The following is a 22,820-nucleotide window of genomic DNA, read 5'->3' on the forward strand; positions in this document are numbered from 1 at the left end:
AAGTCCCAAAGCCACTATAACACACGCTAAGAATTGGCTTATTGGTAGACGCTTGTTTGTAAACAATGACACGCTCACAAATCCAAACAACATAATGACCCCTAAAGAAAAAGCTCAGCAAATGTAGGAGAATGCAATTTACAGTTTTTTTATATCGCTATTCATTCTCTAGATATTCAGCTTTATATCAGTATTATGTAGTCAGGCATCTTGATTCTCAAGCAAAGGATTATGGGTAAAGTATGACATAGGATAGAAATGCATTTCCGCCATATTTGATTTTCAAAGGATTATGAGTTGAAAATTGAACCATGGGACATAGAGGGCGCTTTAGGATGCAAGTTCAGAAGCATCAGTCAAATAACAGGACACAATCAGTAAATGTAATTCAGTTTATTTTAATCACTATCATACAGAAAAAAATTTTGATTGAAAACCAAACCAAAAGAAAGATAATTGACACGCTTTAGCTTGAATTCCAGAAAATAAAATAAAATTCAATTTAAAATCATTTTTGCAGACCTGACAATTGAAAAACTTTCAGAGATAAATATTCACAATATAAAGAATTCTTTTATTTAAAATATGTCTCATCTTGTCTGCCTAAATAAGGAAGCAATTTCATTATTACCCGGTAGTTAAGAATATATTGCAACACGCTCAGAATACATTGAAAATATCAACGTGTGATTATCACACGTTTGTACAAGTTCCATGGCATTCTTTGTCAGGAACAAAAACAGGTAGTCTATAATAAAATTCTGAATGATTTTATTCACAGACAGTATGTACTGAATGCGCTAACGACACAAAGAACTTGTTACAACGTAACTAACTTTTTTTCAGATGATTTTACAAAGATGGGTCTGATCAGACATAGCCTGGCCGTGAAAACCACAGATATGGTGAGATTTCTTGAAAATCAGATGTGTTTAATTTCAACAGATTAATGTGGTCATGTAAACCAGAAATGCACACAGTCAACAAATTACAATGAAAATATTTTCCATGTAAAAAAGTTTCCAATGGGAAAAAGAATGAAATGAGTCAGTGCGCTATGCATGTTTATATTTTTGAAAATGTACACTCCATTACCGGTACTATAAAATACTAATTTTATAATTATAAAATTTTAGCTGGAACTAATTTTCGCTGAAAAAACTTTTTGGAAGTTTTGTATGGAATTTATTTTCACTTTTTTGACGAGTTGAAGGCAAAATATAGGAAAAGAGGTATATCCGCTGGATTTTATTTTCGCTGAATTATTCCTTCAGTGAAAACAGCGAAAATTAATTCCAAGCGAAAATAAAGTATTCTACAGTATTAGAATTTTATGTCTATGGATGTACATCTGTCGTTTATGCAAATGCACTGCAAATAAAGCAAATATGGTATACATTCTAGACCAAACAAATACAGTGCATTTTGAAATCAAGTTTGAATGAAATCTGACTACTTAATACACAAGGCAAAAAAAAATAGTAATAGAGCAATTACGTTATTTGTAAAAGGTGAAGTCAGTCATAGGAAATACTGATATACCCGTCACAAATTTGGCAAGAGTTCCTTTTGTACCCCCCATCTCTAACCCTAACTCTAACACTCACTCCCAGTTACCCAATTCATTTGTATATGCCCCCACTAGATAACTATAGATGTCCTTAGGAGGGGCATGTACAATTAAATGGGGAGTGCTGGAGGGTAGGGTTAGGGATGGGGGGTACAAATTTTGTTACAAAACAAAACATTTCATTAACTTAACCTATTTCCCCCACCTCTCAAATTGGAAATATGTACTCTGTTAATTGCTTCAATTTCATGAGACAATTTTTTCACGAGAGAAAATTACCAGTGAATACAATATTAAGTCGCACTCTGTGGTGAAATTTACAATAATCATTCAAACATTTTTCAGCACTTCCAAATGCTGGTGACCGTTTCGCTTCCCATTTTATTGTGTATACAAATTTTCGTTGCTTGGACTTCACATGTGTGAATTCATAAAGATTTGATTGTGTTTTAAATCACTGCTGGTTGTAGTAATTATAATTCTGGCAAATTCTTCTTTTTTTTCAGATAACGTGCACAAATACAGACGATCAGACATGTTACATAATAGTTATAAGACTTCAATAAATTTATGAACACTCTCAGAATGCAACTACTACCGGTAGTATAAAACTGAGGCACACCGACTTTTGCAAAATTTCCTCACAATGTTTCTCAGAAAACATTTCCGGCAGCGAAAATATCATGGTTCACAGTAAAGTTACATATTGTGTTCCCAGATTTAAAGTTTGATGGAAAACAATTTTTTTTATTAAAGTCTAATTACAGAATCAGACAGCACATTGCAGAGGAAGGGACAACGTTAGAATGACTCAATCAAATCAGAGGTATATCTGGATTATCTCATTTACAAATGAAGAACCATTCTGAAATTTATTATTTCATTTCTTGATTCACTGTGTACACTTGGCCTTCAATCTCAGGTGATGAAACTGTTTTATTGCACACTGTTTTGTACACGATCCATCTGCATCTGATATTCATCATTTGTTTGCTAGGAGGCAGTGCCAGTATTTGAATATATAAAGCAAGGCATTCAAAAGGCTATCAGAAATATCCTTAGGAGAAGAACAAAGAGAAAAAAACCAGAAAAGCAAATAGAGAACATTGAAAAGCTGTTAATAGCTTCTAGAGATACATGGAGAAAAAGGTGTTTGGAAGTACAAAAAAACACATGCAATAGCTTTCCTTTGAAAAAGTACGAGAAGACCTAAGAAAGTTTCTAACCATCAGAAAAGCAAATGAAAATAATATAAAGGATTTTTGATAGCTACCAGGGAGGACAATGAAAGCTTTTCGTTGGGCATCAAATAAGCACGTTAAATCCCATCGAAAAGGGTTCTGATAGACATTGAAAAAGTATTGCTAGCCTTAAGGCATTGAAATGTCTTCAGAAAGCTATCACATGACTCCAATAAGCTTTCAAGTGTTGTCAGAAAGGCACTTGAAGGCCATTGGAAAGGCAGCTGAAATGAACACATCAAATAAAGAATTTACAATGTTTCAAATGTGAGTTATATCTCTGAAATTCTTCAAGAAAGTTTTGTTAGGAAATAAAATACGCCCGCACGCTGTCATCAATCATGTCATCACAGAATCTATGAGGAAAAGAGAAAAAAAAAATATTTATTCAAAACCAGTACTTCAGTAATAAAGCAAAATAGAATATTCTATTATCATACCTAAATTAACTACCGAGAAACCAATTTCCCTGGGTTTCAACTTCACAAAATTGACAGGAGGACAATGAATTTTATTTTTATTTTAAATGTTCATGTAGACTTAGCGGATTTAACTCATCAGTGAAAATAGCGAAATTAAAAAACAGCGAATAATTAATGCATTTACAGTATTATCCTAAGTTGCTGTGTACAAGTTTTTTTAAAAATTGTATCTTAAGGAAATGTCTCTGATGGTATATGCAAATTATAAACAAGATCACATATTGGCGAGGGCTGTGGGAAATCGTCAGTCGATAATGGTTTGTTCATTAAGGGAAATGCCAAAGTTTATTCCAGAGAGAAACTCAAAAACAAAGTTGAGAGTGCAGGTAATTGTAATTTGATGTATTGACATCTTTAAGATTGAACTTATTGAAGGTGTTCATGTTGATTTTGTGTTGCTTACAGCGAAGACAACTTCGTGTGTTTGCGACTTACTTCTGTGATGACACCAGCTGCAATAGTAGAACCTCCTGTACGGAGCATAAAACGACCCAAATCTTTGTAATCTTTGTAAAGTTCAACACACACAGGCCTAGCCGTCTCAAGTTCAATCACAGCATTACTCTGCTTTTGCAGACACCTGTGTAATAACAAAATTACAGGAAATGTTAGTACTGGTAGTCTGTAGTCATGTTTTTTTTTTCCATAACAAAATTGTAAATCCATCGTGATTGTAGAGAGGTCACTGCAGTTGCATTCATTTTCATTGGGATCTACTTGGGACCCACTCATTCTAAAATTACGCCCCCCCCCCCACTTATTAGTTGTCTTAAACATGGCAGATTAAACAGTTCTGCACGCATGATATTCACTCCTATGCTATTTATTATTAATCATTTTAGCAGCACAGCAAAGTATGAATCAATTTCTTCGATTATGGTATTCAGTCTGTCAAATTTGTCCTTCATGACCAACATAAGCGTGTTTCTTGTTCCATGTTGAACTATCTCTATCATAAAGAATGTCATCCTTTAAGATACTGAGTAGACTAGCAAAGTCGGGACTTCTTTTTTGTTTTACAAAAAAAAAATATAATTAATTGTCAATTTAGCCTTTTTAACGCGATCGCGAAAACTAGCGTGACTACGAAAGAAATCCTGACTGGACGCATCTGCAGGCAACCCCTGCGTTGGAGTGAAAACTGGGGCGGAAACACTCCGGTGATTATGCTAATTAAAAGATGTTGACTAGCATTGACAACGAATAAAAATGCAGCTGTATACGTCATCTCTTATCTATGTTAATGTACGTGACCTTTCACTTCTGAGGTTCCGTTGATTTTGAAACACTACTTATATACATTGGACATTTAAATCGACTTGTTTTCAGTAAACATGGATGAAAGTATCGCCGCTGCACTTAAAAAAGTTAAAGTATCCAACTCCGCGATCAAATCGAATCAATCTTTAAAAGGTCACGTTTATTTTCACACACCCACTCATGAATATTCAATGACATCATGAATAATTGATATCAGTGAAAATGCCTGCAGGTGCGTTCAGTCGGGATTTCTTTTGAGGGCAGGTTAGTTTTTGCGATCACGCTAAAAGGACTAAAAAAACAAATAATTATTTATTTTTGTACAACAAAAAAGAAGTCCCGACTTTGCCAGTCTAGATACTGAGAAGTGATCCTATTTCTGCATGAGACCATATCATTTGGTTACAATGATGTCTGTGCCATTTTACAAGTTCACCTGAATGTACGAGGGCATGATTTTAAGTACACGTACACGTACACGCACCAATCTCAGCAAATGATATATTTTTTAGCATGTACTGACCCGGCTGAACTGCTCTCACACACAAATTTTGGCACATGTCATCTCAGTTGAGAAATGCACCAGAATCTTTAACATTAACGAACTCTGAATATGTGCTGTGTGACGTCAGTGGCGAATTATCCTTTTCACCACCAGTTCCCTCTTTTGGTCACAAATTCACAAAATAGTCTTGTTTATAAGATTGGGACAAAAATAGCCAAGTAAAAAACTGAAAATTGACTTTCGTATGTTGGCTCCAAAATTACGATTCATTTCCAGAAATATTGACGAATATAAGAAAAAAAAGCAACAAAATTTGGGCAAGAACGCCTGGTGGTGAAAATATGTGCTGTGCAATGACAGTGGTGAATTAATAGACCATTTTCTGTACACTGCGAGAATCACGCGTTATGCGTGAAATAGAACGTAAAAACAGGACAAACAAAGGTCATAGCGTCGTAGTCGCGTCAAACATCGCGTGGGATTCGACAAATGCGAAAGTATTTCGGGAACATTTCCATGCTTAATAATGTGCTGTCCACATTTGATGATAGGCAATTTTGATTAAGTGAGGGTATTCGGAAGCAATATTCCTCTGTCGAAGATCGGCCGGTCAATGTAAGCTGCGAAATAAAGAAATTCTAGTTCAAAATCAAATCGTTCGATTTTTGCGGCAGACGTTCGACGCGCGTCTTTCATGCATCTCGCGAGATCTCGCAATTGTACGGAAAATCACCTATTCACATTACCTGGGTTTCTTTTTGATGATCTCTCCAGTACTTTTATGAAGTAAACTGATGAGTTTTTTGACAGTAGCCGGCTCACTCAAAGTCTGATAATGAAACACAACCTGCAATAGAGGGATTAGTAAATTTCATGTAATGAAGCAATACTTGTATTAGATTGTAACGTTCGATTTTATGCACATTAAACACAGAGAATGGGTAAGGACATAGTAATGAACAAATAGTAGTTATTATAAATTATGTTGGTAAATAGCAGTGAGTCAGTGAAAGAATTGATTGTAGTGAGTCAGTGAAAGAATTGATAGTAATGAGTCAGTGAAAAAATTGACAGTAATGAGTCAGTGAAAGAATTGATTGTAATGAGTCAGTGAAAAAATTGATAGTAATGAGTCAGTGAAAGAATTGATAGTAATGAGTCAGTGAAAGAATTGATAGTAATGAGTCAGTGAAAAAAATGATAGTAATGAGTCAATGAAAGAATTGATTGTAATGAGTCAGTGAAAAAATTGATAGTAATGAGTTAGTGAAAGAGTAAATAGCAGTGAGTCAGTGAAAAGTCAATAGCAGTGAGTCAGTGAAAGAGTTGATGGTAGCGAGTTAGTGAAAGAGTTGATGGTAGCGAGTCAGTGAAAGTCAATAGTAGCAAGTCAGTGAAAGAGTCAATAGTAGCGGGTCAGTGAAAGAGGCAATAGTAGCGAGTCAGTGAAAGGGTTGATGGTAGCGAGTCAGTGAAAGAGGCAATAGTAGCGAGTCAGTGAAAGAGGCAATAGTAGCGAGTCAGTGAAAGAGGCAATAGTAGCGAGTCAGTGAAAGAGGCAATAGTAGCGAGTCAGTGAAAGAGGCAATAGTAGCGAGTCAGTGAAAGGGTTGATGGTAGCGAGTCAGTGAAAGGGTTGATGGTAGCGAGTCAGTGAAAGGGTTGATGGTAGCGAGTCAGTGAAAGGGTCATTAGTAGCGAGTCAGTGAAAGAGACAATAGTAGCGAGTCAGTGAAAGTCAATAGTAGTGAATCAGTGAAAAGGTTGAAGGTAGCGAATCAGTGAAAGAGTCAATAGTAGTGAATCAGTGAAAAGGTTGATGGTAGCGAGTCAGTGAAAGAGGCAATAGTAGCGAGTCAGTGAAAGAGGCAATAGTAGCGAGTCAGTGAAAGAGGCAATAGTAGCGAGTCAGTGAAAGAGGCAATAGTAGCGAGTCAGTGAAAGGGTTGATGGTAGTGAGTCAGTGAAAGGGTTGATGGTAGCGAGTCAGTGAAAGGGTTGATGGTAGCGAGTCAGTGAAAGGGTCATTAGTAGCGAGTCAGTGAAAGAGGCAATAGTAGCGAGTCAGTGAAAAGGTTGATGGCAGTGAGTCAGTGAAAAGGTTGATGGCAGCGAGTCAGTGAAAAGGTTGATGGCAGCGCGTCAGTGAAAAGGTTGATAATAGACAATGTAGATGGTTGTGATGGGAATTATGAAATAATGGATGGTAATGTCAAGACTTTGGCAGCGAGAGGAAGTGTGTATAAGATGTACCAGTATATAAATCCATAGACTTGGCCAAAAATTGTCGATGTCAACAATACTGGGATAGTGGCTCACGGCACTGTCATGTCATGCATGAATTGTGGAATACATAAGAATGACCTGTATCATGCGCACTGCATGCACAATATGCAATAACTTAAATGAGCTTATGATGTAGACATATCTCATGAATATTATTATAAGGTGCAAATATTAATAGAAAGTATTTATTATGAAACACCGCGAGCATATATTTTTTGCCTTGACCTCCTTGACCTTTCTCAACTATGTGTTAAGCCCAAACAATAATGGTGAATATCAAAGGAAGAAAATAGTCAGATGCAATGCGAGTTAAAAGATTAACTTACAGGATATCCCCTAGTAATTGGCACTTCAATGTTGAAGATAATAACTCTAGCCTGCACTCTATTGGTTGACCTGATGTGCTCAACAGGTGAACACAGTACACTACCAACACTGTAAATAAACATTTAAAATCAAATACTGTGGAATACTTTATTTTCGCTGAAATTAATTTTTGCTGAAAAGGCTTTTTGGGCAATTTGCTTGGAATTTATTTTCACTGATTTTTGATGAGATTAATGTGAAATATAGGAAAAAAAGGATATTTGCTGGATTTTATTTTCACGGAATCATCCCTTCAGCGAAAATAAATTCCAAGCGAAAATAAAGTATTCTACAGTATTACTAAATTTAAAAAAAATACAAGCTTGTTACACACGCTTAGATGAGTGTTCAACAATTTTGCGGAATTTGTATTCTACTTTATTCGGGAATGTGAATACCAAATATGGAAATATAACATGATATATTTAAGGCATATTGAATTGAAGATGTCGTCACAAAATCAACAAATTTGACAGAGGTCCACCTGATGTACCTACATATACAATATCAAAGCAATCAGACTAGCAGTTTTCAAAGAGAAGTCGAAAATATAATTTTTTACCAAAAATGACAAAAATACTCATCAAAATTAGAGAAATAGATATCATCACGAAATGGACAAATCTGAGAGAGGTCCACCCAAGATACCTACATACCAAGTATCAAAGCATTTGGGCTAGCGGTTTTCAAGAAGAAATTGAAAATATCTTTTTGACCAAAAATGACAAAAATATTCGCTATAAATAAGACAATTGAACATATCCCCACAAAATGAACAAATCTGAGAGAGAAGCATCCAAGGTACCTTCCTAGAAAGTTTCACAGCTATACAGTTTGTGGTTTTTAAGAAGAAGTCGAAAATGTTGACAACGGCGACGGACAATCAGTTAATTATATTATAATACTATAAGCTCCGCTCAACTTCAACGACAGCAGAGCTAAGAAAGTAGTTTAGAATCTTGCGCAGTTCTGGGCACATAATATTATTAAAATCTTGCAAAATAAGCACGATTCAGCCTTGTGGCCTTGACTTCTGCTACACTTTAGTTATCATTGGTTAATGAAAAACTGATAGAAGATTGTGTTTAAACTTACTTGACTTTCATCTGATCAATACCAGTGACAGTCAAAACGGCCTGATCACCTGCACACGCCCATTTTGTGTCTTCATCATGAATAAATACAGCTAGAAGGAAATGCATGATTGTAATTCTGATTATAACTTGAATACGAAGTGTATGTTTGATTTGGCAGTGATCATGTAATATACTGGTAAAACTTGCACTGTTAAGCATAAATACAAGGCAGAATTCAATATGTTTAAAAAAAAAGAACTAACAAGCTGCTCTCTGATTGGTCTGATTGTTTGGTGTTAAGGTCGGGTAGCCAATCATGTACAGTCTTGTAAGTAGCTTCGTATTGATTCAACTTTGAATAATCTTAAATTTTCATTTTTTTGATTGGGTCACTGGGTGTGTGGCTTTTGTGTAGAGACAGGAGAGAAAATGCAAGAAAATAGTAATCAACTATAAATTTTTTTTTTGTCAACTGAAATACAATTATTCTCAAAAATAAAATATTTTTATTACGATGTAAAACCCGTGTTAATTGTATGAGGCAAAAGTCATCTGTTTTTTCAATGATGCAATGTGTAAAATAGTAAAAATATTTCTTTTAAAGTTTTTTGTATCTGAGGCACCATTTACCATGCATTGTGAGATCTTGTGTTATGCATGAAATTGAACTTGAAAAACACAAGTCATGGCTTTGTAGTACTGGTAGCATCAAAGCATCAAGGAAGATTTGACAAACGTGATACTATTTTTTTGGTATTTCCACACTTAATATTATGGTCTATTATGATGAAGTACTGTGAAATACTTTATTTCAGCTGAAATTAATTTTCACGGAAAAGAGTTTTTGGGTGTTTTGTATGGAATTTATTTTCATTGATTTTTGACTAGTTGAATGTAAAATATAGGGTTAAAGGTATATTCGCTGGATTTTATTTTCACTGAATCATTCCTTCAGCGAAAAACGTGAAAATCAATTCCAGGCAAAAATAAAGTATTTTACAGTAAGCATATCTCAATGTCGAATACTTCTTTGAAAGATCAGCATTTTGACTTTGAAAAAAGAAGGAATTCTAATTCAAAATCAAATTAATTGTAGTAGACATTTGATTCTTTCTTTCACACATTACACAAGATATCACAGTGAACAGAAAATCACCTACTGAAGAATAAACAACTTTCCCGGAAGTCAAAGTTTCCACGCTTCACATGCGCCAGCATACCGTTGCTTGCACGCGTGATATTGTACCTCTGGGTGTACCAATCAACATCACAAAAATAAAATTCCCTTCTATAGACTATCAGCAAACTTGCATGTTTATATTTTCCGCCGTGACAAAGCAGGTGTATTTCTGCACTTTCTATGGTTATACTATGTCTGTGTAAAACCTATTATTACAATGACTTACTTTTAACGTAACCTTGCTCAGCAGCTGGCATAACCAGTATTTTATCACCACTTTGGACATTACCAGAAACTATTTTACCAGTTACACTGAAACCAGAACCCATTCCTGCGAAGAAAAATTAAGATGTAAATATTATATAAATCCCCGAGCTTGGGTATCACATTACATTCAGATCTTCCATGGTGCAGTATAACATTAATACATCTTGTCGTAAGCCATGGTGTCTTTACATCACATGGTGGGGGCCATACGGACCGAGTTAACCCTTATCTGGTCAAGTCAAACCCAAATTCTACTTCCTGTATACCCAATATTAGACAAGGATCCCTACTTAAGTAAAACAAGCAGCCTATCGGCTGAGATAGCTCTGCTGTCTAAATAGCAATGCACATTTCAAATAAAGAACTGAAGATATCATTAGAAAATGAACAATATGTATAGTATCAAAGCAATCAGACTTGCTGTTTTCAACAAGAATTCTAAAATATCACTTTTTACCGAAAATGACAGAAACATTCATTAAACTTGCGTTTTTTAACACGAAGTCGAAAATATCACATTTTACGAAAAAAGACAAAAATAATCATTAAAATTAGAAAATTAAAGATATCATCACAAAAAGAACAAATCTGAAAGAGGTCCACACGTAGTACCGGTGCCTATATATGTAATATCAAAGCAATTGGACTTGCGGTTTTTAACAAGAAGTCGGAAGTATCACTTTTTACCAAAAATGACAAAAATATTCACTAAAATTAGAGAATTGAAGATATCATCATGAAATGAACAAATCTGAGAGAGGTCCACATGTAGTACCTATATATGTAACATCAAAGCAATTAGACTTGCGGTTTTTAACAAGAAGTTGAAAATATCACTTTTTACCAAAAATGACAATAATATTCACTAAAATTAGAGAATTGAAAATAAGATCATGAAATGAACAAATCTGAGAGAGGTCTACCCAAAGTACATATACACTAAGTATCAAAGCATTCAGCCTTGTAGTTTTCAAGAAGAAGTCGAAAAAGTAAAACATTGACACAGACGCCGGACGACAGACAATCACTCATATGATAAGTTCCGCTCGACAAAGTCGACAGCGGAGCTAAAAAAAGGATGTTTGCTAATAAATCTAATGAATATTAAAATAACTACCTAGAGTACTGTGAATGCATTAATTATTCAGTGTGTTTTAAATTTCACTATTCTGACAGATAAGCGGAATCCTGCTAAATTCACTGCACTAGAGTGGACATATTGACTTTGCCTCTGTGGCCGGTGAGTGACATTGATTGGCCAATAAATATCAACTGATAACTGAAATGGAGATGACTGACGAAAGCGTGACCATCCATGATGTTGCAGTAAACAGTTAATGAGTAAAATATTAGCAGGCACTACTGGAGAATGGGTAATCAGTAAAACGATAGTTGGGTACCAGTGTGCACTTAAAGGCGATATGACATGCCACTGACACACAAAGATTTTGCTGTGACGCAACTAGTTGGGCTAATTAACTTGCATGTAATTGACGCAACAGGAAATCATACATTGATTATAGTGATCTTGACAAACATTTTATGGAATTTGTAATTTGGAGAAAATAAATTCACATTTTATGAACAGAATAATTGTAAAAACTAAGATCATCAGGGACCATAAGACTTTGTGCCTCAAATCGCCTGTATGGCCACGTACAATTTTTTCTTGAAGACCGGTCACCCCAGCAGTCAACAAGCCTAGTCAACTTGAACTTAGATATTCTACTTTGAATCCCTTTTACTGTAAAATACTTTATTTTCACTTGGAATTAATAAATAATAAAGTATTTTACAGTAAATCATTCCTGTTAGAGGGGCACACTGTTGGATACCCAGGCAGGGAAAGGAGGATCAATGCAAGAGCTGAGTGTGAACAATGTAAAGTCAGAAACAGTATACGAGGTAATTGAATAATTATCCCAATGTTTCCTTTCACATTATTGTGTACTTGTTGTTTTATTTGAATGAGTGTGGGTGTACCTTACTGCAGTGTATATGGAGAAAGTGAAAAAAAATCCCAACCAACCTTTAAAAATGTCTGAAACGCATAACCTGAAAGGTTTGTCAAGAGGTCTCTTTGGTGGTTTCAACTTATCTGTCAACAAAACATGAGAAAATGTATTAATGTAAAATCTGTATTAAAAGCTGCGGCTTCTATTAAAATGGTACAATGCAACAGAGGGGATGCGGCTTCTATTAGAGCACCTACACATACAAGAAATGATGAATTTTTGGGTCTCAATTGTTCAAAAAGAATGGGTACGGCTTCTATTAGAGATGCGGCTTCCAATACAGATTTTACGGTACTATACATCCAGAGCTATTTTGAGGGTACCCAATTTCAACGCCAACATTTCGAAATATGTCATGGATTGACTGAAATTAGAGAGGTAGTACTGAAGGACATCAAGGCAATAAGGTCAGGCATCTAAGGGATATTACTGCCATAAATTTTGAGCTCTGTACATCAGCCATGAAAATGACAAAACCAAGTTATATATTTGATGACATTTACAGATTAACAATATTAACTATTCTAATAATTTTTATTTCAAAAAAGTCATTGCAAGTTTTTGATTATACGACTGCACTAACTCCCACTATGTATACTAGTGTGAAATGTCCTTGAAATAACCTCATACTAAACGAGCATATCTACTGTGCGAATCATTTTCTAGGGCACTTTCAATTCTTACAATTTTAATAAGACTTCAAATGTCAAAGTGAATTATTAAGTTTCCGAAATGACCATTACGATACTTTGAGGATCGGTAGTCGTCGTACTGTGTCCTGTTCGATATGGGACTCATAGCGACGTATACAACGCGTGTAAAATACATTGTTTATTTACATGAAATTCGAACACGCGCTGCGCTACGACCACTAATTATTGTCTTGATACCCTTCCACAACTCACCAATCTGTTGTACTAAAGTACATCCATTGTACCATGATTTGAGTTTACTTTCTTTGGGCGGCAGCACTAGATTTTCACCTGTAAGTCCACTACAGGGAATATAAGACACCTCAGAGTCCTGAAATAAAAACACTTATTCATCACTTTGTACAGCGGGAACAGAAAACGGATATTGTAAATTAAATTTTGATATTTTCCCTGTTAGGCGAAACAATTATAGAAACTTATTTGCAATTTTAGAGAATTTGACTTAATGCATGAATTAATAGAATCTTAATTTAGCCAAAGTGCCAACAATCTCATTGTGAGAATATACTTTATTTTAAATTAGCAAAGTCTTGAATTACCGTAGTGAAATTGTGGATTTTAGCTAAATTAGCTAAAATAACATGTTAGCTAAAAAGATTTAATTCACAATATGCCCATAATAGTAAAATTAAATAACTCTGGAAATTACTGGTAATGTTTTTACAGTACATTGATAAAACACGAAAACAAGGACATTGTCCGCAGTGTTTGTTTTTTGTTTTTTCTCATCGTCAAGAAAAGTTTGCATATAAATCAATCATTCAGTGATTCACTTGGGCACTGTTATAAAAATTTAATTTTCAATGAATCACTTTTTAACGTTTTAGCTATCTTTCACAAAAAAACCCATACTTTTTGTCTCAAAAAATGTGATCAACCCCTGTAGGCAATGAAAAATTTTGTCTATTTGGTCTAAAATTAACAATGAAATTATAGAACACATGCAACTGCAAAAGCTATACTCAAATTTTTGCAGAAGTTGTTGTAGCAGTAAAAAGCTTAACAAATATACAAGTCAATGCTTATCAAGGGTTATCAAGGATCAAACATACATCCCGGGTTTACTAACCTTAAAACCTGCTTGCTTTAAAAAGTGACCCAATTTAGACACGATTTCTTCATACCTAGCATGGGACCAATCAACATTATCTAGTTTATTAACAGCTATCACTAACTGCGTAACACCGAGCGACCGAACCAATAAGGCATGTTCTCTTGTTTGTCCACCGGCATCAAACCCTGCTTCAAATTCTCCACGGCTTGCATCCACAACTAAGGTGGCAACATCAGCCTACAGAAAAAGAAAAAGAAAATAAATTCAGCTGCTGGTAATATGAGGTTTTTAAATTTGATGACTACTGTAATAGCTTCCTATTAGTAGCGTATATGTGAGATTGGTTTACGGCTAAAATAAGTAATATTTCAAAGATATAGTAAACAGCCAATGTGATTTATGGCATACACTGGGTCTAAAAATTGTGTTTTGTTGGTACAATGTAACAACATAGGGAGTATAATATCGCGTTCACACAAGTGGCGAAAAGCCGACCAGCTTTGTAGTGAAGCCGTCTTTGAAACAGATGTGAACACGATGAGCCTGAAATGGCAAGTCTCGACTGACACCCCGTTCTTACAAAAACGGCTTTAGCACGTGTGAAATCCAAGGCAGCTTTTTGGCACGCATGTGAACACAGAACCACAGATATTGATTGTTACAAGTTAGTCAAGATGGCTCTATTGGCACACGTATGAACACAGTATATAATTGTCCTGCATCAAGTTGTTATTGATATACATATTGACCTGTGTCACTGTTACACTCAGAATGAGCTTTACATTGTACTTTCTTCACATATGGGAATCAAAACACAGTATTTAAAAACACTGTATTTGCACATATATTGGAGATGTGCTTCTAATAAAACAAATACGGTATTATATGACACAGTTGATGGCATGAATTTGCTTCATAAAAAGTATTGTACACTTCAAACAGATCAACCAAAAATTGCATTTATTATATACAGAATCACATTTTGATACGCCTCTGTCATGCATGACTTCTAATAAAAGCAATTCTCGGAGGCGGACATCTCGGCATTTTCACCGCCTGGCAACCATCACGATGAAAACAAAGGCCGAAAACTTTCAGAAAACGGTACTTTGGGTTGGTTGTTGAGACTCCTCTGAACAGTGTAACAAGATCAACCCTACATGTCCAACATATATAAATTTTGTTGTCCAGGATTACTTGTGCTGTTTTCTCAACTTCAGCTGTTTTTACTGGCTCTTCGACCGGCGTTCTACAGCAGCGCGCACAGAGCCCATAGAAATACGTGGTACACGTCTTAGCAACATGGAACGTCTTGTGACGTAGCTCCGCCCTCGAGGATTACAGAATAAACATGAATTGCAGAACATCTGGGAAAATTTGTCTATAGCGCATTCACATGTGGCCATTGATTTCATGGCTATCAGATCCTTAGACATCTGATTTTATTCTCACCTGGGCAGCTCCTGTAATCATATTTGGTATAAAATCTTTGTGACCCGGTGCATCTAATAACGTAACTAGTTTTTGCGGAGTTTCAAAATTAGTTAATCCGACATCCATTGTAATCCCCCTGCAAACAGAACATGGCATCATAAATGTCAATGTCAAAATAAAAATATGGTGTATGTGAGAGTGGAGGGACCAATTACAGGAGACAAATGTGTCCTCCAGCATTCATTAAGAATTGTAATACTGTCTCCATATAAATAGTATACTTACTGTAAAATAGTTTGGAAATTATTTTAGATATTTACACTGATGGGATGGATAATTCAGTGAAAATAAAATCCAGCGAATATACCTTATTTCCTATATTTCACATGCAACTCATCAAAAATCAGTAAAAATAACAAAACACCCAAAAAGTCTTTTCAGCAAAAGTTAATTCCAGCTCTTATTTCACACATCAAAAGAAGCCTAATTTTTCAGTCTGGAAAGTTTTCATGTATTAATAATTGCTATTTCTGAGGGAAAATGGCTCATATTACGCAAAATGAATGATACGAATCTAGTCTGTGAAGGGAGATGCGCTTTTCTAAAATTTTGCGATCGGTGCATCAATTCTCACATAATGACCAGTTTGAAAGAGGTATGGTCTAGAAATAAACTCCTGTCATTAAGTGAGTGGATAAATTTGTAAATTTAAATTTTTGTCTACAGTCCAACAAATGCTAAAAAAACTTCAGATAAACAACTTTATTAGTCAGTCATATTTCATAGTTCAGTAGAAGACTAAAAAGAAGTAATCACTGAAGTTTTTATAACTTTTTAAACCATGCCAGATTACCTTTCTCTTTCTTCACCAGTTTCATCCAAGACCCACGCATATGCAAATGACGCTTTGCCAGCTTTCTTGGATTCCTGTTCGTATTTATGCATTGTTTTCTTATTCACGTTTCCCAGTAAATATAATAAGTGACCCATAAGAGTGGATTTGCCAGCATCAACATGGCCTATCACTACAAGATTGAGTAAATCTTTTCCATTGCTCTGTCGCTTCTCGTATTCCGCCATAACATCTATAGTCTGTGAAAATAAAAATATTTGAGATAAAAAATATAGGTGGAATAATATTTGTTGATATCTGAGATGTCTTAATATGCAAAAATTGTTTTAAAAATTGTTGCCTGTGACTGGATGATGTTTGATGAAAAATTGTATGAAAGTTATGGATAATACACTTCATCTATGTATATGAACACAAGTTAAGGGGCCTTGTACAGATGTTGTGCAATGATTGGATAAATTAACAGGTGTCATTTGTGTTGTTCATGTTAATAAGACAGGTGGTGGATACATCTCAAGCTCCCATAAATGTTTGAAAAAAAATCACATTTTGTCCTCTTTCCCATCTCAGTATATAGATTGGGCAGAGATTTTTTTGTTAGGAACAAAAGCATTCAGACATAGGTGATAGTTGGGTATGGGGTGAAGAAATATCATAGATTTGGCCAAGCTGGATTTCAATGCCTATGTCAGGGGTCACACATCCTGGCATTTTTGGTGGGTATATGACAGGGGTCTAACATCCTGGCATTTTTGGTGGGTATATGCCAGGGGTCAAACATCCTGCCATTTTTGGTGGGTATATGGGGTCTAACATCCTGGCATTTTTGGTGGGTATACGACAGGGGTCTAACATCTTGGCATTTTTGATAGGTATGTGACAGGGGTCTAACATCCTGGCATTTTTGGTGGGTATATGACAGGGGTCTAACATCCTGGCATTTTTGGTGGGTATATGACAGGGGTCTAACATCCTGGCATTTTTGATAGGTATGTGACAGGGGTCTAACTAACATCCTGGCATTTTTGGTGGGTATATGACAGGGGTCGAACATCCTGGCATTTTTGGTGGGTATATGACAGGGGTCTAACATCTTGGCATTTTTGGTGGGTATATGACAGGGGTCTAACATCCTGGCATTTTTGGTGGGTATATGCCAGGGGTCTAACATCCTGGCATTTTTGGTGGGTATATGCCAGGGGTCTAACATCCTGGCATTTTTGATGGGTATATGACAGGGGTCTAACATCCTGGCATTTTTGGTGGGTACTAGTATATGACAGGGGTAACATCTTGCCATTTTTGGTGGGTATATGACTGGGGCCTAACATCCTGGCATTTTTGGTGGGTATATGACTGGGGTCTAACATCCTAGCATTTTGGTGGGTATATGACAGGGGTCTAAAATCCTGGCATTTTTGGTGGGTATATGACAGGGGTCTAACATCCTGGCATTTTTGGTGGGTATATGACAGGGGTCTAACATCCTGGCATTTTTGGTGGGTATATGACAGGGGTCTAACATCCTGGCATTTTTGGTGGGTATATGACAGAGGTCTAACATCCTGGCATTTTTGGTGGGTATATGACTGGGATCTAAAATCCTGGCATTTTTGGTGGGTATATGACAGGGGTCTAACATCCTGGCATTTTTGGCGGGTAAATGACAGGGGTCAAACATCCTGGCATTTTTGGCGGGTAAATGACAGGGGTCAAACATCCTGGCATTTTTGGTGGGTACCGGTATAATAATGATAATAAAGATAATTTATTGCATCCTTAGAAATACAGTGTTTCCATCAGTTTATAGCAACAAAAGTAAGATATTAAAAAACAAAATAACAAAATAACTATAGCAAATAATAAATGATAGATTTTAGTGTTTTTGTTAAGTATCTTTCTCGTTTCTCATTAAGAACGAGCTGTGTATAAATTCTCCAACAAGTTTGATTACATTTGTGTTAGAATTTGTCATTAAGTATGTAAATTTCTGTTGGTCAGTTTTTGTTTCATCAGGAAACTGTATATTTGAGAATATATCCATTCGCAGTGTGTGATATTTTGGGCATTTGATGAGGAGATGCATTTCATCTTCTATGTCTGCTAAAGTACATTGTTTACAAATCCTGTTTTCCAAAGAAATTTTAGGTTGGGTATGTCTACCCTTTTCTATTGCTAGGCTGTGATTACTTGTTCGGAATCTAGAGACAGAAATTCTATGTTTTAGATTCAGTATAATTAAGTAACTTTCAAAGTTGTAGTTTGTTTTGAATTGAGTATATGTTCTCAACTTAGGTTTATCCATAATTGTCTCCTTCCAGAATTCAATATATTTTTGTTTAATATTGTTTCCTATTCTCTTTATATTTTGTTTTGTTGCATTCAATTTGTCATTGATATTCTTTATATCTAATGTGTTATCTTCCTTATTTAACTCTTTGTAAATTGACATAATCCATGGGAGTTTGCAGTTTATCTGTTCATGGTATGCCTGTTTTGTTAAATTACATTCTGGAAGTTCTTTGATCCGTGCCAAATACTTTATAAGATTTATTTTGATGTCTACTAGTAATGGTAGGTTCACCTATTTCTGCTCTACAAGCTAGATTTGATGAAAATTTATTCAATCCAAGCATTCTTTTACTAAATTTCAGATGGGTTTTCTCGATTGGTGTAATGTCCCATTTATTATTTTCTTGAATTTCGAAGCCCCATACATCTGATCCATATAATAGTATTGGTCTTATACATGTTTTGAATAGGTGTAACATTGTTTTGCAGTCAGTTTCTTTTGGCACAGAAGTCATCATTGCATATAAAGCTCTTGTGGCTTTGTCTGCCAAATTATTTCTTGTGTCGCTGAATTTACCATTCGACTGTAATGATACCCCAAGGTAGTTGTATGAAAATACACAACTAATATTTTGACCTTGATATGTAAATTTTTCAGTATTTCTCAAGTATCCTCTTTTAAATATTACAATTTTACTTTTTGACATATTCACTTGGAGTTTCCAATTTTGGCAATATTTCTCCAAATTATTGATTGATCTCTGTAGACCTTTATTTGTTTCTGATATTAAAACTAGATCATCTGCATAAAACAGTGAGCTAATTTTGATGTTATTAAGTTGAACTTGATCTTTGTCATTGTTTTGTATTGGACTATTTAAGACATTGACGTATAGATTGAAAAGCATTGGACTCATAACACATCCCTGTCTTACACCTGTGATAGTTTCAAATATCGGAGATATCTTATCACCGAAACGAATGCATGCCTTTGTATTCTGGTACATATTTTGAATTAATTTGTAGATATTTCCAGTAATACCATTATTTAGCAGTTTATAGAATAATCCTTCTCTCCACACTTTGTCAAACGCTTTTTTAAAATCGATGAAGCAAGTATAAATTTTTTTGTTTTGTTTCAGATATTTATGAACTATTGTTTTTAAGACAAAAATGTGATCAGTTGTCCGGTACCCTTTTCTGAATCCTGCCTGATTGTTGTTTATGATATTCTTGCTTTCTATGAATTGGCATAGCCTAATATTTATTATTGTGCAAAATGTTTTGCCTATACAACTTGAAACTGCGACTCCCCTGTAATTATCTGGTTCAGATCTGTCTCCTTTTTTTATAAATATGAGAAATTATACTGATATTCCATATACAGGGGTCAAACATCCTGCCATTTTTGGTGGGTATATGACAGGGATCAAACATCCTACCATTTTTGGTGGGTATATGACAGAGGTCTAACATCCTGGCATTGTTGGTGGGTATATGACTGGGGTCTAACATCCTGGCATTTTTGCCAGGTATATATATGACAGGGGTCTAACATCCTGGCATTTTTGGTGGGTATATGACAGGGGTCTAACATCCTGGCATTTTTGGTGGGTACTGGTATATGACAGGGGTCAAACATCCTGGCATTTTTGGTGGGTATATGACAGAGATCTAACATCCTGGCATTTTTGGTGGGTATATGACTGGGGTCTAACATCCTGGCATTTTTGGCAGGTAAATGACAGGGGTCAAACATCCTGGCATTTTTGGTGGGTACTGGTATATGACAGGGGTCAAACATCCTGGTCTTTTTGGTGACCTTTTGTCACTTTGCACACAGTTTTTATCAAGAATTGTTAATAGGGCACTATGTTCATTTATTATTCAGAATTACTATCTAGAATAATTATAGAGAAATACATAAATTTGATAAAATGTTGCACCATAATTATGATGGGAAAAAATATGCATTTTACAGGTTTAAATAGTATAATCATATACAGTGGCTGTAAACATTTGATAATTAAGGCATCATGGGTCATGTGACTGATCATGTGATTACTTACAGGCAGTCTTGCCTTTGAAGATATTCTTGGTAGATTAGTTGAGCTGCTAGAGTGCGGAATACTGGTAGTACCTCCCTCTGTACCTGATGTCAATGTGACACTAGTAGAGGTAACATTGTCAGGCAGCTTGTCCGATTCCCTGTATAAAAAAAAATTAATAACGTATTATTATGGCACTACATTGAATTGATTGAAATCATAAACCATTTTCTCATATCTATGCTGAAATGTATAATATTATTATTTTAAAATTTTTTTAAAAATTTATAAAAAATCTGATTATTTTCTTAAATGTAATTTTTCTTTATCTGTTGAGAATAACTTTGGTATCATTTGCATGAATAATTACCTGGATATTATCAAAAATTAAAGTATGTAAATGATTGTTGATACAAATTTAAACTCAAAAATCTATAGTGCATACCGGTACCCTCTTAAGAAAATATTAAATATGCGTATACCAAGTTATTGGTTAATTCTCTTTATCTGTCGTCAAATAGCTATGTACTTTTTGTGACCTTGTGTTTTTTTTTTGTTTTTTTTCAGTTTTGTAATGTTTTATATAGTCGAAATAAAAAAAAAAGTAGACATGGGGGGGGAAAAAAAAAATATTATGAGACTATCAGCTGATATTACTTGTTCTTAGATTAATTGGTTGATATAAGTTACGTCATATCCGGTAAGCTAGTACTAACCACGAACTGAAGGCAATACTACATGTAGTCCATGATTGCCACAAGCATAAGACATATTAGTTGATAGTCTGTAGTCAACATAAGTTTAATAATGATCAGGTATAGATGCATTTTTTGTTTTATTTGGTCTGATTGAAAAACGCAAATATGCTTCTTCATTTCTTTTTTATGAAAAATTCATATTCACTGAAGGTGTGAATGAGCAAAAATTAACCACTGAAATTGCATGGTCTGCATGTATAATTTTTGACAAGTATATGACAATGAATGATATCATTTGACATAAAGATAGTCACAAAGCCCTGTCATGTAGTCCCAAAGAATCTGTGGCAAAATACACTACATGTCAGCACTTGTACAAGCAGTTTGAAAAAATCAGGAGAGACAACAGTGACATTCAATATACTAGTTAATATAGCACAAAAATACCCATAAATCCCCATTTCCAGTCCCATAGTCAATTTAAGTCACCTTTCACAAAATCTTTCCATATTTATTCAAAAATGTTGATCAACTCCTGTAGCCAAGAGGAAATTATGTTCATTGGGTCTAAAATTACAGAAAATTATACAAAATGTTGTTGTGAAAAAATGATGGTATACAAACAGTTAAATCATCAATTCAGGAAAGTTACCAAACATTTACAGTAGTTGTTATACCTTGTATGTGAAGGTTCATCCCCTCCTATCCGAAACATTGGTTCAGAACGGGCCGGGAAAGACAACCGCGTAGCTCCTTGGCTGGCTTGGTCTTCATCAGATGAAATCCTCGAGACATCACTCGGCTTGTCAGCATGTTTGGTAGACACACTGTCATGCGTTGTTGTTCCTGGTTTGAGAGATAACAAACTACATGCAGATTTAGAGCTCCTTAGGTTACTCAAAATTACTTGTACAAAGAGCTCCCTAAGTTGCACCATATATAGACATGATATAAAGAGATAGGAATTTCAAATATGAATGTGCACTTCTTTCAGCAAAAATGCATTCCATTCTAAAAATAAAATAAAGTTCAGTTGATTAATTATCTCAAAAAATAGTATTTCCTTCTCATTATCATATACATGTACAAAAATCATATACATCACATGGTGCAGAATTGTGAAAAAAGACATTTTTCTGTTCCAAATGACGTTTCTTTTTAATGATTAAAATCAACTGAGATAACATACTGATGTGTTATGTTTTCAAAGCATGTTTCAAAAGCGTTAAAGAACACCTTTTTGTTGAGGTAATGAACAATTTTAATACAAAATAAAAAATTAAAAACAACTACCGCAATGTCATTATTTTAACAATTTTATCAAAATGATGAGTTGGAAATGTTCGTAATTTGTCAAGTAAACTAAACAACTATCTATCTCTCAAAAATATTTTGGTCAAATAGAGATTCTGAAATATTTAACAGAAGGGAACTGTTTTGTGGTCCAATGCAATAAGAAGAAAAATTGACTGAATCTTAG

General features: G+C 34.9%; 1 protein-coding gene across 1 annotated transcript in view; it reads right to left on the reverse strand.

Moving 5' to 3' along the window:
* Positions 1-378: 378 nt before the first annotated feature.
* LOC100372603 (uncharacterized) overlaps positions 379-22,820 on the reverse strand; it is a 33,254-nt gene continuing 10,812 nt past the window's right edge. Inside the window, exons 6-18 of the mRNA XM_085493200.1 lie at positions 22,018-22,186; positions 20,664-20,802; positions 16,303-16,541; positions 15,468-15,585; positions 14,031-14,252; positions 13,154-13,271; positions 12,263-12,331; positions 10,193-10,297; positions 8,806-8,896; positions 7,671-7,779; positions 5,805-5,905; positions 3,729-3,873; positions 379-3,167 (exon numbers count right to left, since the gene is read on the reverse strand). Coding sequence (XP_085349326.1) covers positions 3,159-3,167; positions 3,729-3,873; positions 5,805-5,905; positions 7,671-7,779; positions 8,806-8,896; positions 10,193-10,297; positions 12,263-12,331; positions 13,154-13,271; positions 14,031-14,252; positions 15,468-15,585; positions 16,303-16,541; positions 20,664-20,802; positions 22,018-22,186 — 1,634 coding nt within the window. The 3' untranslated portion in view covers positions 379-3,158. The remainder of the gene's footprint in view (positions 3,168-3,728; positions 3,874-5,804; positions 5,906-7,670; positions 7,780-8,805; positions 8,897-10,192; positions 10,298-12,262; positions 12,332-13,153; positions 13,272-14,030; positions 14,253-15,467; positions 15,586-16,302; positions 16,542-20,663; positions 20,803-22,017; positions 22,187-22,820) is intronic.

The sequence above is a fragment of the Saccoglossus kowalevskii genome, chromosome 18, assembly GCF_978046115.1.
Source record: "Saccoglossus kowalevskii chromosome 18, keSacKowa6.1, whole genome shotgun sequence".
In the NCBI taxonomy this organism is placed as follows: domain Eukaryota; kingdom Metazoa; phylum Hemichordata; class Enteropneusta; family Harrimaniidae; genus Saccoglossus; species Saccoglossus kowalevskii.